Source organism: Bombus fervidus, chromosome 11 (assembly GCF_041682495.2).
Source record: "Bombus fervidus isolate BK054 chromosome 11, iyBomFerv1, whole genome shotgun sequence".
NCBI classification, from domain to species: Eukaryota; Metazoa; Arthropoda; class Insecta; order Hymenoptera; family Apidae; genus Bombus; species Bombus fervidus.
The window spans coordinates 676526-690124 of NC_091527.1; the positions used below are offsets into that span (position 1 = coordinate 676526).

The window sequence follows — 13599 nt, forward strand, 5'->3', positions numbered from 1 at the left end:
TGTTCTTTCCTTCTATTTTCTTGTGTACCTGCCGATTTCTTCTTTGACCGTTGGTATTTTTAAATCTTTGCGTATATCCTCGTTTCTAACATACCATGGGGCGTTGACTATTGTTCTCAATATCTTCGATTGTGACGACTCTAGTTTATTTATGTGACTCATTACTGATGTCACTCATAGTTGTGTTCCGTACTCCTAATTGGTTTTATTATCGTTTTGTAAATTTCTATTTTATTTTCTATGCTGAGTTTAAAGTTTTGACTAGTTAGCCAGTACGTCGGTCTTTTTTTTATCCGTATCTTGTCTACAATCGATTTAGTATGTTGCTTCCATGTAAGCTGTGTGTCTAAGTGGATTTAACTTGCCTTGTTTGTGTTACGAGTGTGCCATTCAATTGGATATTTGATGGTTTCCGTTTTCGTAGTGTAAATGTAACATGGTTGCATTTACTGGGGGTTGCTTTCGTTTGTTTATCTTGCATCCATTTTTCTATCTTAGTGATATCCTCTTGCAGTAACGTGACTGCTGTTTCTGGATTAGTGTGCCTGACTAGTATAGCCGTATCGTCCACGAATGTCAGTATTTTGCTGTTGGTAACTGTTGATATGTTGGCCGTGTACGGTGTATAGAATATTGGTTCTAAGACGCTTCCTTGCGGTACACCTGCCTTGATGTCTTTAACTTCAGAATATGTGTCCTTTATTTTTACTACAAAGGTTCTATTGCTTAGGTATGATTTGAGTAAGTGGCGGATTTGTTCCGGGAAATGTTTTTTGATTGTTTGTAAAAGGCTTTAATGGTTCACTTTGCCAAATGCTTTCTCGATGTCCATGAAGAGGGCTGTACAATATTGTTTCTTTTCTATTGCTAGTAAAATTTCGTTGACGAGCCCGTGCATTTGCTCTGTCGTGTTCGTGCTTGTTTCTGAATCCTAATTGGTGATCTGGTATTAATTTTGCTTTCTCTATTGTTAGTTTTAGGCGATCGCATATTATTTTCTCTAGTATTTTGGAAAACACAGGAAGTGATATTTGCCTGTAGGATGCAGTTTGGTGTGGGTTTTTGCTTGGCTTAGGTAACATTATGATCTGTGCTAACTTCCATAGATTAGGAAAGTATTGGGAACTTAAAATTGCATTGAATATTAATGTGATTAAACGTATTGCTTTTGGGGGAAGGTTTTTCAAGATTTACCTTAATTTCTTGTGCTGTTGTATTAGGTATGGTGCAGTGTTCGTTAGTTGGGGTACTAGTATTTTGTGCATCTTCGCCTGAATGACATGTGTTTTTACTATTGTTAATATTATATGGAGTAAATTGTTACAAAGGTGATTGAACTATTCTGCAGCTTGCTCTTCGTTGCTTCTGGCCCATGTGTTGCCTGCTTTTCTGATTGCTGGGATTTGTTTTATTGGCTTCTTTATTTTGTTCGTGGCTTTCTATAGAGAGTAGTTGGCATTCTCGTGCGCAGAGAGTGTTTCTATCAATTTTGAGAATTCGTTATTATTATGATCATTTATTTCACTTTTTATTTCCTTTGCGTATTTGTTTAGATGTTTCTTGTTTTCACGTGTTCTATGTTTTTGCCATGTTGCTTTCGCTTTCATCTTTTCTCTGATTTTGTCAAGGATGTCTATTGGAATTATTTTTGTTCCCCTGTTGTTTGGTTCATAATCTGTAGTTGTCCATGCTGCTTCTTCTATAATTTCTATTAATGTTGTTGTTTCTATTAATGTTGTGCCTGTTCGATGTGTTCGGGTGTTTTTAGTGGAATATTGCAGTTGATTTTGCTCTCGATTAATTCTTTAAATGTTTACCATTTATTGCAAAGCACTTTTATTGCAAAGCGTCTCTGGATTGCTATAAAGTATTGGTTCGCTTGTGTATTCTATTATTATCGGTGTACGATCGAAGCTAAACTCAAGACTGGTGTTATTTTTAATTTGTTTGCGTTTATTCCCTTTATAACTGCAAAATCAAGCAAATCAGGAGTTTTGTTTAGATCTGTCGGCAAGTATGTTGGTCCTCCTGTGGATAATATGTTGAGATTACTTGTTCTAATATGTTTTTCTAGTGTTCTACCTCGTGGTGTGTTAATTCTTGAGCCCCATGGCTGTGCTTTGCATTGAAGTCTCCCGCTGTGATGTATTTGTCACCTAAGGATTAAAAGTACTCTTCCCATTTTTGTAACGTCATTTTGTGTCACGGTGGTGCATATACTGCTGACATTAATTGCCATTAATTTGTATTTTAACGGTGGTTGCTTTTACGTGTTCCTGACTGATTTGACTATGTAAGTGGCGTTTGATATTGTTTCTTATGATCTCTGCGGCCCTGCCTGTGCTTTTCTTAAGGGATGTTTGGTATCATAAATGGTGTATTATGGTATTTTCATGTAGCTTTTTGGTGTGAAATGTGTTTCTGAAACAAGTAATATGTCAATGCTATTGTTACATTGAAATTGTTTAGTTTCTAGGGTCTGTTGTTGTAGGCCATTGGAGTTCTAAGCTGCTATTTTCAACGTGTCTATTTCTATTTTTTACTTAATGTGTTTGTAAATAGTTGTAGCATGACTGTAACTTGTTGTGTTTGTTGTCTGATTGCTGCATTTTGCTTACTTATCATTTTTGTTAGCATTTCAGTGCTCTTGATGGATTGCTTGAGGAATTCTTTGATTTCTGTTGCGTCGTTATTGTTGTTGCTTTGGTTTTGCTTGTTTAGGGATGGCGATTGGTTAGTTACTTGTGCATGGGGTGAGTGTCGCGGTGCATCGACTATACGCGGGCGTCGTTCGGTCCCGAGTGATGTACGGGGGATTCTTAGGAAGTTGCACAGGGTAACCGCCATCAGAATCGTCAAGGGATACCGAACGGTGTCCTATGCGTCGGCGACCGTCCTCGCCACGTCTCCACCGTGGGAACATCGGGCGTGGTGCTCAAGAGGAGATACATCTACATGAGAGCGCTGGACCAGGGAGAGGACTCGGCCGAGCAGGCGGCCCCAGACGACCTAGGAACCGCCGAGGAGGATGCGTGGGACCAGTGGCAGTCCCAGCTGATCAGCGAGGGAGGTTAACATCGAGGTGACGAGGCCGTCCTCCCAAGTTGGGAGGCATGGAGGAGCCGACGCGGTCTCCCGCTGTCCTTCAGGATGACCCAGCGCTTACGGGACACGGCGTGTTCGACAAGTTCCTTAGGAAAATCGGACGCAAGACGACGGACATCTGTTGCCACTGCGGTGAGAGCAGGGACACAGCGCAGGGGACGCTGGAGTTTTGCCCGGCACGGGAACGGCTTCGCTACACCTTGCGTCTCATCATAGGCGAGAGGTTGACCCCCTCGGCGATTAGAGAAGCGATGCTGAGCGAGCTGCAGAAATACGAGGCTGTCCGCTTCTTCTGCGAGCGAGTTATGCTTGCAAAGGAACGGGCAGAAAGGGAGAAAAAGAGAAACTCTCACCCTTGTAGGATAACGCGATGGAGGGGGATTGCGGTCAAGCGACCCAGGGCCGCTCCACCACCGCCCTCAACGGAACACGATTAGCAGGGGAATGGCGCTAGGGGCAATGGCCCCCACTGGTGCCAATACAGTAGGATCGGCTCGATCAAGGAACGCGGGGAATGCAGTGATAGTAATTACCAAAGAACGAGGCCGGCGGCATTCTTATTATACGCGCAGGCAGGCCATCGTGGAGTTTTAGTCGGTAAGAGTCCGACACTGCTCTGCTGTTGCCTGCAGCGGCGGAGTGTCCATGAGGATTTCTCCACGTGATAAAAAAAGTTACTTGTGCATAACTTCGGCTACCAAAGGTGTTAATGTTTCTATGATTAGTGTTCGATACGTATTATACATTTGGTGTTGGCTCTGGTTCTGTAATTTCTTGTTGTGAGTGATGCTTGCTGTATGTTCTGCTTCGAAGCGGTGGAAACAGTTTTCGTTGTAGTTGTTTTCTGACTTCGTAGCCTTTATAGCTGGCTGGGTGGTTTCCATTACAGTTATACCATTTTACTTCGTTTATCTTTCTTTTGTATGGGCAGTTTGTTGTTAGGTGGTTTTCTGTACATTTGACACACGCCGGGTTTCTGTTGCAGTTTTTTGTTTGTCCGTATTGTTGACACCGTATGTATTGCGGTATGTCCTTCTTATAACGAGGTGGTTCAATTATTACTATTGCGTTTAGGATCTTTTTAATGCCGAAGACTTCTTTGTTATTAGTTTTGCCTTCAAGTTCTATTAGAAACACTGGTAATGTCTATTTTATATCGTAACTGTTTATATTATTTATTGCTCTTACTTGGTGTCCAATTTTTGCTAGTTCCTCACATATATTTTTTGTGTTTGTTCTTGGGTGTTGTCCTCTAACTACTACTTTGTAGCTCTTTCCTGTTTTAAGCTGGTATGTATGATATACAACGTTCTTTTCTTTTATTGCTTGTGTCACTTTTCTAAAGATTTTTGGAGTTTTTGTTTGTACTTTTACTTGTTCTAGTTTTAGTTGCTTTATAGTGAAGGTTTCTTTTCCAGCAGTCTTGTTCAATAATTCAATTAGGATATCTATTATTTGGGCATCGATGTAGATTGGTTGTTGGTTTAACGATATGAGTTCTGGTTTTTGCTTTTGGGTCCGTATCTACCTCTTCTATGAGTGAATTGAACAAATTTCGGAGTGGGATGTCTTGTAACCACTGTTGCTTTTCTGCGTCTGAAATTTTCATAGCGCTTGTGCCTGGTATTATTTTACGCTTCTTGTATGCTATTGCTACCTTATAGTTTTCATGTTGATAGGCTAGTTCAGCATTGTAGATGTTTTCTTCTTGCTTTTGCAAAGTTTACTTTTTTTTTTATAGGTGAGCTTTCCTGTTCTTTTTCAATTGGTTTTTTTCTGTTTAACGTATTAGTAGCGTTATTTATGTAGTATATTTCATCTTTGTTTGTTATTTTGATTGGCAGTATTTGTTATTGCATTTTGGAGCTTTAACCATTTGGCCGTCATCAATGTCGTTTTGTCCACCTAAATTCACTGCTTGTCGCACTTTCAGTGAAGCTCAGTTTCTCACGTCTATTTAGCTCGAGTGCTCGAGCAGAACTGATCTTCGAGTTTGTCTATTTTATTTCTTTAGTAATATCAGTGGGGTGTTTTCTTTTTAGTCTTCTTTTCTTTACATGGATTTTGCTCGTTTCAGCAGCCAGCTGGTTTGGATGTGTTGCCATTCTTTCCTTGTATTTTTTTGCGCATCTGTCGATTTCTTCTTAGACCATTAGTACAAGAACCTATATGTATAATTAAAATATGGTAATGAGGCGTTGTCCCATTTGAATCATTAGAAAAGTTGAAAAATATTTCTATATCATAGCATTGCATTTTTTTATATTGACATCAAGTATAATAAAACGAATAACACAGCATTTTCTAATTAAGTAGGTTTAATCTTGAAGAAAATGGTTTTAATAGGAAATCAGGAGCTAAAGAAGAAGTCGAGATAGGGTTACAGGTGAAATATGTGAGCCTTATCATTGACACTCAATGGACGTTCGGGCCACACTTCAGGCGTCGACTATATGAGGGTATCGTCCGTTCTCGGATCCTGTACGGGTCTCCGGCGTGGGCAGGGGATCTGATGACGAGTTGTCGCAGTCTGCTCTTGCTGAGGAGGCTACACAGGACGACCGCTATCCGCATAGCGAGGGGGTATAGAACGATATCCCATGCGTCGGCATCCGTGCTAGCTGCGTCACCTCCGTTCGAACTGCAAGCCCTCGTACTCCAACAGTTGTACGACCACCTGTGGGATCTGGGCTGGGGCGACGGGGGAACGCAGCCCACCAACTGTGACCGGCCGGTCCAAGACGTCCTGAGGGAGGCAAAGCGAAGGACATGGGAAAGGTGGCGCTCCCAATTGCTGGATGAAGACACCACGCGGCCGCACCGAGCCGTTCGCGCCATCCTTCCCAACTGCGAGGCCTGGAGGGACCGCGGAGGAGTCCCACTCACATACAGGATGACGCAAGTACTCATCAGTCACGGCGTGTTCGGGGAATACCTGCTAAAAATTCAAAGGGAGGTGACGTCCATCCGTGACCACTGCCAAGAGGAGGAAGACACGGCACAGCACACACTGGAGCGCTGCCCAGCGTGGGAAGAACCGCGCCGCGTACTACGCCTCACCATCGGCGATAGGCTAGCCCCTGAAGCAGTCATAGAGGCCATGATGAGGGGCCAACAGGAGTTAGCCGCCGTCCGCTACTACTGCAAGCAAGTAACGCTAGCGAAGGAGCGGGCGGAGAAGAACAGAGAGAAGAGAGGCGATCCCGTCAGAGTGGCTCGCCGAAGAGAACCGATACGACACCGCGAGACCGCGGCACCACCACTACCGCCGTCATAGAAGAGCGCGGCGAAGGAGCCGTCAGACTGAGGAGGGTGTGGTCCCCCCTCCCTCGCTGCCAAAGTTAACCAGGATGCCTCCCACAACAACAAAGGGAGACGACGACGAAGGAGTGTCACGGAAGTATATCGAATAAAAAGCACCGGGACACTCCTGATAAGCGTCATGACGACCACCGTGGGGTTTTAGCCGGTAAGAGTCCGACACTACCCCGCCGCTTCCTAGAAGAGCGGCGGAGTGTCCATGAGGATTTCCCCACGTATAAAAAAGGTCTTGCCTTTCAATATTGTTTAGAAGAACAATATACAGATGGTATTTAACTCTTAGATTTTTAAGTTTTCACGATGATTGATCGATGTCATGCTTTCAGTTCTTCAAGATCAGTCGTGTTACGTTGTGCGTTGCATTTTTGCGCCAACATTTCGTGTACGTTACATTTCCTTATGCGATCGAAGAAAGTGTGCCTATATCGTGACATCTTCAACTTGTTCATGCAATTGTGCAATGTTTGAGACCGCGTACTGTGATCGATGTAATGTAACATCTAAAGAGGAGAGAGGTCTTTCGAGACTCGTTCAACACAACAACTATTGACTTTTAACGTGTAGATAAATACCCCATCGTCAAAGAGATAGCCCAAGTGTGCTATCTTTAATTTCTCAATGATGCGTGCAAAGTTTTTCGTCTCTAACGTATAATATTAAAACATTATGAGCTCAGAATGTACGGTTAGTTGAAAATAATTAAAAATATTATGAGGTTTAGTGTGTGTCACGTCCCGCGACCCGCACGATCCGTAGCGCGAAAGTAAAATTGATAAATTCTCCTAAATCGAGGTAATTTAAAACGTTTATTCGAAACCGTGTTTACAGTATTTGAAGTGAAAGGCAGTTAAAGCCGCTAAAAGCTATATCTTGCGAAAACTCATCTAACTATGTTTTTATATTATGTCTTTATAACGATATTAAGATAATTTAAATTGGAAACAAACTCGGCAGTTGAACAAACGTTGGGGATGTTCCCAAACATTTTCAAAAGAAAGACCCCGACGTTTTTTCGTCTCCGACGAATATAAATGTAGCGACTCAGAGAAGTCAGGATGAGAATATTTACCGTTCGGTTATCGAGTAAATCAATTACCGTTCGTCTATTGAATATTATAGATTAATTATTCGTTCTATCGAAGAGTCAGTTATCATTTTGTCTATCGAAAACTTAGCTATCGTTTTGTCTATCGAAGAATCAGATCATTTTGTCTATGGAAGAATCAACATTTGTCAACCGAAGAATCATCATTTTGTCAATCGAAGAATTTCATATTCGCCAGCCAATTGTCAATATCGAAATCGAGTAAGATTTCAATAAATCATTTTATATTGTTAATTTACTTTCGAACAACTTTAATCCTCTCCCGTGCCAGTATTCCTGCACATAGCAGATTAGTCGAAAGTGGAGCTTATTGCCAGTTGCATTAAAGATCAGTTGACGCTACCTTCTCGTCGGCGACTAAATAGAACGTAACAGTGTGTAACAAAAAAAAAAAAAAAAAAAAAAAATTTTTATTTTAAGAATGAAATGATAGCACACTCTGTTAATATGTTTAGAAATATTTCAGTAGTTTATGATCTATCAACGAGTAAAGATCACAGTGCAATATTATATAAATTTGTAAGTATGGGACGTGGAAAAAAATTAAACAAGTTTGCAAAAAGCAAATTCTTGAATTAAAACAGCAACAGTTATCAGTAGCAAAAATATCGAAAGTAATAAGAAGAAGTCGTAAAGTAATACACAATTTCTTAAAAAATGTTGAAGATTATGGTAAAAAGAAAAGTACTGGTCGGCCGTCATCGTTATCCGATCGTGATAAGTGAGCAATTTTGCGTGTAGCTTCCAACTCGCAGTTAACAACGAAGCAAATAATGAAAAAATCTAGTGTTAGTGCCAGTTTTTCAAGTGTTCGTCGAGTTTTACTATCCTGCAAAGATATTAAGAGGCTAAAATTGAAAAAGAAACCTTCGTTAACAGCGAAACACAAAGTAAATCGTTTACGCTTTGCAAAAGAAAGAATACATTGGAAAAAAAAAATGGAGGAGGGTACTATTTTCAGACAAAAAAGATTCAACTTGGATGGTCCTGTTGGGTTCCAATATTATTTTCATGACATAAGAAAAGAGACAATGTCAGCAATTCGACGATAAATGGGTGGAAGCAGCGTGATGGTTTGGGCTGGCATCGGTTATTTCGCAAAGATAAATATCAAGTTCATTAATAGGAGAATGAATAGTGTCCGATACATAAATTTAATCAAGTAACAAATAAATAATCATGCTAAACGCATTTCTGGACCTGATTACATCTTTCAACAAGATAATGCATCTGTATACACATCCAAGATTATCCAATCATATTTTAATGAAAATAATATATCTATTTTGCCGTGGCCTGTACACTCCCGGGACCTTAATATTATTGAAAATTGTTGGGCAGAACTTGTTCACGGCGTATACGCGAATGAAAAGTAGTATCAACATCTACAAGAATTAAAAAATGCAATTGTACGCGAATGGGATACGTTGTCAAAATTATATCTAGAAACTATATAAATCGATACCAAATCGTACAATAGAAGTAATAGAAAATAGAGGGGGATGTACCCATTATTAAATAAGTATATATGTTTGATAAGTAATTATTGTTAGTTATAATTTATGTTGATTATTATTTTCTTATTGTATATGTGCTATTATTTCGTTCTTAAAATAAAAATTTTTTTTGTTACACACTAAACCTTATAATATTTTTAATTATTTTCAACGAACCGTATATTCTGAGCTCATAATGTTTTAATATTATACGTTACAAACGAAAAACTTTACACGCGTCATTGAAAAATTAAAGATAGCACACCTGGGCTATCTCTTTGACGAGGAATGTATGTTATAATATGTAAAATGATTATAATTAAAATGTTAAATATAAAAGAGATTATAATTAAAGTGGCATGGTGAAAATAAATATTGCAAGTATGTATAGATACCCATAAATATTGGGTGATTTGCTGATTTCATAAAGGGACAATTGAAAGGTTAGTAAACATCAATTATGAATCCTCATAATTAATTTTTTGGATACCGAATAGTGAAGTAGCAACGAAGGGCCTGAATGCTGGGTTAAATTGATCCACAGAGAAAATGTAGATATATCATACATCTTGAAGTATAGTTTTGCAATAACATTGTTTTGTTTTCGTCGTCTTATTTTCAGTAAGATGCGAGTCGGTTGATACGGTGAACGATCTATAGATTAAATTATGGTGACCTGCATACGAGGGTTAATTTATTTATTCAGCCATAAAATCTTAATTCATCTGTAAAATGTAGCAAAATACTTACGCCAATTCAATAACTATAAATTAGTAGATACCTCAGTAAAAATATTTAAAACACTGTAATAAATGTATCGTATGCTTGCTGGTCAATTTTTATTTTAAACATTATTTTAAATTCTATACGAACATAGGTTCGAAAAATTGATCAATATACTCTTATATAAATATCAAAGTGCACTATCGTGGTATCTTTGTTTGCCAATGTCATATTAAGTAAATAATGACCATCGGGAAATGATGGCGGTAAACCATCCATGCTGTCAATTACGTAGTCTTCTCGTTGGTAAATTCCCTAAAATGTAACAAATTATAAAGTTAATTACCTAACGTTTTCAAAAAAATTTTCGTAAGTATGTAGTACAAGATGATTTCTTTATTCGCTCATTACATATGTACATATATTGTAAAATAGTTTATCAAAATAAAAACCAAAATTTGTATTTTATTAGGTATATAATGAAATATGAAAGAAAAAATAATTAATTCCTCTTTGATAAAAATAAATTAAAGGTTCTCGTCTGTATTACATTTCTGAGTATCAAATTATTTACACACCGGGTCCGGAGGGCAGTTATCGCCATCCATGTTGATTGCTCTTATTATAGGTACCCCTATAGATTTTGAATCCGCTGCAACCTCACAAAAACTTGTATCTATATGAAGTCCAAGATCAACCGTATATTCACCCATTCGAACCGTAAATACGTCGGCTGTTACCTATAAGAAAAATGTTGATGATATGGATATTAATTTAACGAGTAATTTTGTAATCTATCATGTATAGATTATATATAATATCTATTATATATATTATAAATTATATATATGATATTTTACATAATTTCATATCGTTTCTATTACAAGGACATATAATTAATATGTCTTGTATATATCATATTATATAATAATATATAATTTTAACCTGTATTTTAATCACTCTGCTTTCGTGGCAGGATTATTGTTTTAATATGAACAATAATACATATTATTAATAGAGAAGATAATATGAAACCCATTTTCATTTTAATAAAGCTTTTCTAAAACTACGTAATTAATTTACCTAATTACTATATACATACATGTATCTTTTTTTCATCTAATTTTCGTTTATTTCTCTTTCATGTCTAATTGGATAAACTCAAATGAAGAAAGGAGATTTAATTAGAGAATTCACTGGTCTCACTCTGATGATTGTTTGAATACTTGTAAGAAGAAAATATGTAAATAACATTTTTTTTTTTTTCAATGGATCGTTCATCATTTTCCTCTAAGAAAGCGGAATTATTCAAAGAGATCGATAAGAAGACGCATCTCAATGAGATGCAAAGTTAACTCATGGTTAGTAATCAAGATTACATTACAAAAACTTCTTCCCTTGTAACTACATGGTAGTTCCATACGTATTACGTATCATAGTTATTTCCTACTCACACCGCTAAGTAATTAAAACAGTTGATAGATATTACTGTTACATTGAGGTGAATGTACATTTAAACTATAAACTCGAATATGTGTTAACAACTACAAATTTTTACAAGTCTTTATAAGTTAAACAACTGAAAATGATTAATATTCAAAGCAATTGTAGAAAAATTTAGAATATAGCAAGATACTTATATGCATGTATATGTGTAGGTAGAAATAGCAGCCAATATACGAAATATAAAAAATTAAAGCGACAATCTTAGTTGAAGCAAGATGGTTGTACTGCAACTACATATATTAGCTTGTCCGAAAAATTTCTTTCATTTTATGAGGAAATAATAGGCGCACAACATTTTTATTTTATATTATTTTGTCGAATTACGTACGATCCATTTTGTTCTGTTGAGATAAATATCGCGACATTTCACAGACTTGGTTTCACGATTGTATGAAGGTGCACTGTTGTAAAAACAACACGTTTGCAAAAGAAAGACACTTTTCGGAGAACCTAATATATGGAAATTTTTATTAAATTGTTTAAGCTAAATGATTAATCGTTATTTATGATACTGTAATCAAAAATACTTTAAATACATACCTTAGTGTCCTCAGGAAGTGCTTTAATGATCTCTATGTACGTGTTCAGGCTAGCTCCATATGTGCTATCATAGTTTAGTTCAAGATCGCATGACTTTACATATTCTTCATTAATTTGACTACAGTCAATATCTTCCAATATTATGTCGTAATCTGCCTTATATTAACAAATATAAATTACTTAAAAAATTACAAATCAAACATTTAAGAAGCAATGTAAAAACATAAAAGAAAGTTTTCTAGTGAAGTTTCTTCTTTTTATGAACAGTTTTATATTTTCTAATTTTTATCTTTACAATATCTTATATTAATTTCAGATATTTATTAATCTTTATTAAGTTTGGATTATGTTAAAATTTCAAAAGAAATAAACTTCTTTAAGTAAATAAATATGTTATTCATAATATGTATTATTTTCTTGGAATATTCAAACTGTAATTATTTATACTAAAAAAATGATAGTTATAATTACAATAGGTATTATTATTTCTTAGAAAAGTGTATGAGAAAGTTTGTTTCATCCAAAAAGCAAACGTGCCCCGAACTTTTAAACAACGTGGAATGTTTTATAGCATTTCACAGAATATTACTCCAAAGAGAAAATAAACTTACTACACGACTTAATACATCATTTGTAGGAAAAAGTTAAGTATTCAATTATTTTATACTTACCTGCACCATGCACCATCCTAACGCACAGGCTGTGAACAACCAGAAGAGCATCCTGACAGCTAGTATCCTAGACAGCAAGTAATATTAAACGGACTATTTCAATCTGTTAGCGAATAATATTCAGCATTGCTACTGTCATCCATTCGGTTATCCCAAGAAAAAAATCCCGTCTGGTAATGTAACATCTGGTGGATCTGTGATTTTATCACAACTTATTGTCTTTTATAGTCGTGAAACTACTACTAACAACTACATAAAAACACCTGTCACGAACATCGTACATATGTAATTACGAGGGTCATAGTAAAAATTGCTATACTATCATTATGTTATTATTTATTACGTATGTAAGTATACTATTATTATGTTATTATTTATCATTAAATATGTTCATTGACAAATAAGAACGTATTCGCCGCAAAAATATTCCAACAATTTTTGCAACATTGATATTAGACGCATTATCTAACCTTTCCTCAAAGCTACACTAAATCATCAACTATCATAAACATACATACAATAGATATTTTTTCAACTTATGTGTTTAGAAGAATTTTAATACTATTACGAGATCAGAACTCATCGGATTATATATTAAACGTTGCAGCAAGTTTATTCTTTGTAAAGTGAAGACATTGACTCCTCCCACTCTGGCTACTAAATATGTACTCATAACAATATTGTTTATATTATTGCATAATATACGATGAAATAAGTATATAAATAGCAAAATATTTAATCGTAGATTCAATTTATTGTATTATAAACGTTCTACCTCGATTTCTTTTTTGTCTAAAAATACATTTCCTGTACCTTGAAGCACGATAAGTGTAGAACGGCTTCTAAAATTTTATTTCGAGTAATAATTATAAACTAAATTAAATTAAACGTGAAAGAAGGAATTTTTCTATTTACCTATATATTCGTTACCGTATATGGTCAAAGACTGTTTTAAGAGTAAACCGTTCAATTTGAATGAGCGAATAAGATAAATGATCGGTCGAAACTTATAACGTTTGAACAAGAGTTCGAAGAGTAAGCAATTTCTCATTTTATATTTTTTGTTTCATTCTTCTCTCACCTAAAACTACATGCATCCACAAGAAATTGAATTTTTCCGGAGAAATATGCC

At 36.4% G+C, this 13599-nt stretch overlaps 1 protein-coding gene and 1 long non-coding RNA gene across 2 annotated transcripts; one reads left to right on the forward strand and one right to left on the reverse strand.

The window, feature by feature from the left end:
- Window positions 1-7863: 7863 nt before the first annotated feature.
- Window positions 7864-8377, forward strand: LOC139992581 (uncharacterized). The gene is made up of 2 exons (XR_011801151.1): window positions 7864-8082; window positions 8116-8377. It is a non-coding gene; the product is annotated as an uncharacterized lncRNA (long non-coding RNA).
- Window positions 8378-9846: 1469 nt separating this feature from the next.
- LOC139992570 (uncharacterized) lies at window positions 9847-12652 on the reverse strand. The gene is made up of 4 exons (XM_072013519.1): window positions 12468-12652; window positions 11797-11952; window positions 10329-10490; window positions 9847-10065 (listed from the first exon to the last, which is right to left on the reverse strand). Exons 1-4 carry the CDS (start codon window positions 12516-12518, stop codon window positions 9919-9921), a joined length of 516 nt encoding a protein of 171 aa, XP_071869620.1. The 5' UTR covers window positions 12519-12652; the 3' UTR covers window positions 9847-9918.
- Window positions 12653-13599: the final 947 nt, after the last annotated feature.

What these genes read in the sequence shown, in the direction of transcription:
- LOC139992570 (XM_072013519.1), bottom strand. Translation starts at nt 12,518, where the DNA reads ATGCTCTTCTGGTTGTTCACAGCCTGTGCGTTAGGATGGTGCATGGTG. An exon ending in TAGGATGGTGCATGGTGCAG is followed by an intron (nt 11,953 to 12,467) that starts GTAAGTATAAAA and finishes TGTTAATATAAG; the next exon opens with GCAGATTACGACATAATATT. An exon ending in CACTTCCTGAGGACACTAAG is followed by an intron (nt 10,491 to 11,796) that starts GTATGTATTTAA and finishes TTTTTCTTATAG; the next exon opens with GTAACAGCCGACGTATTTAC.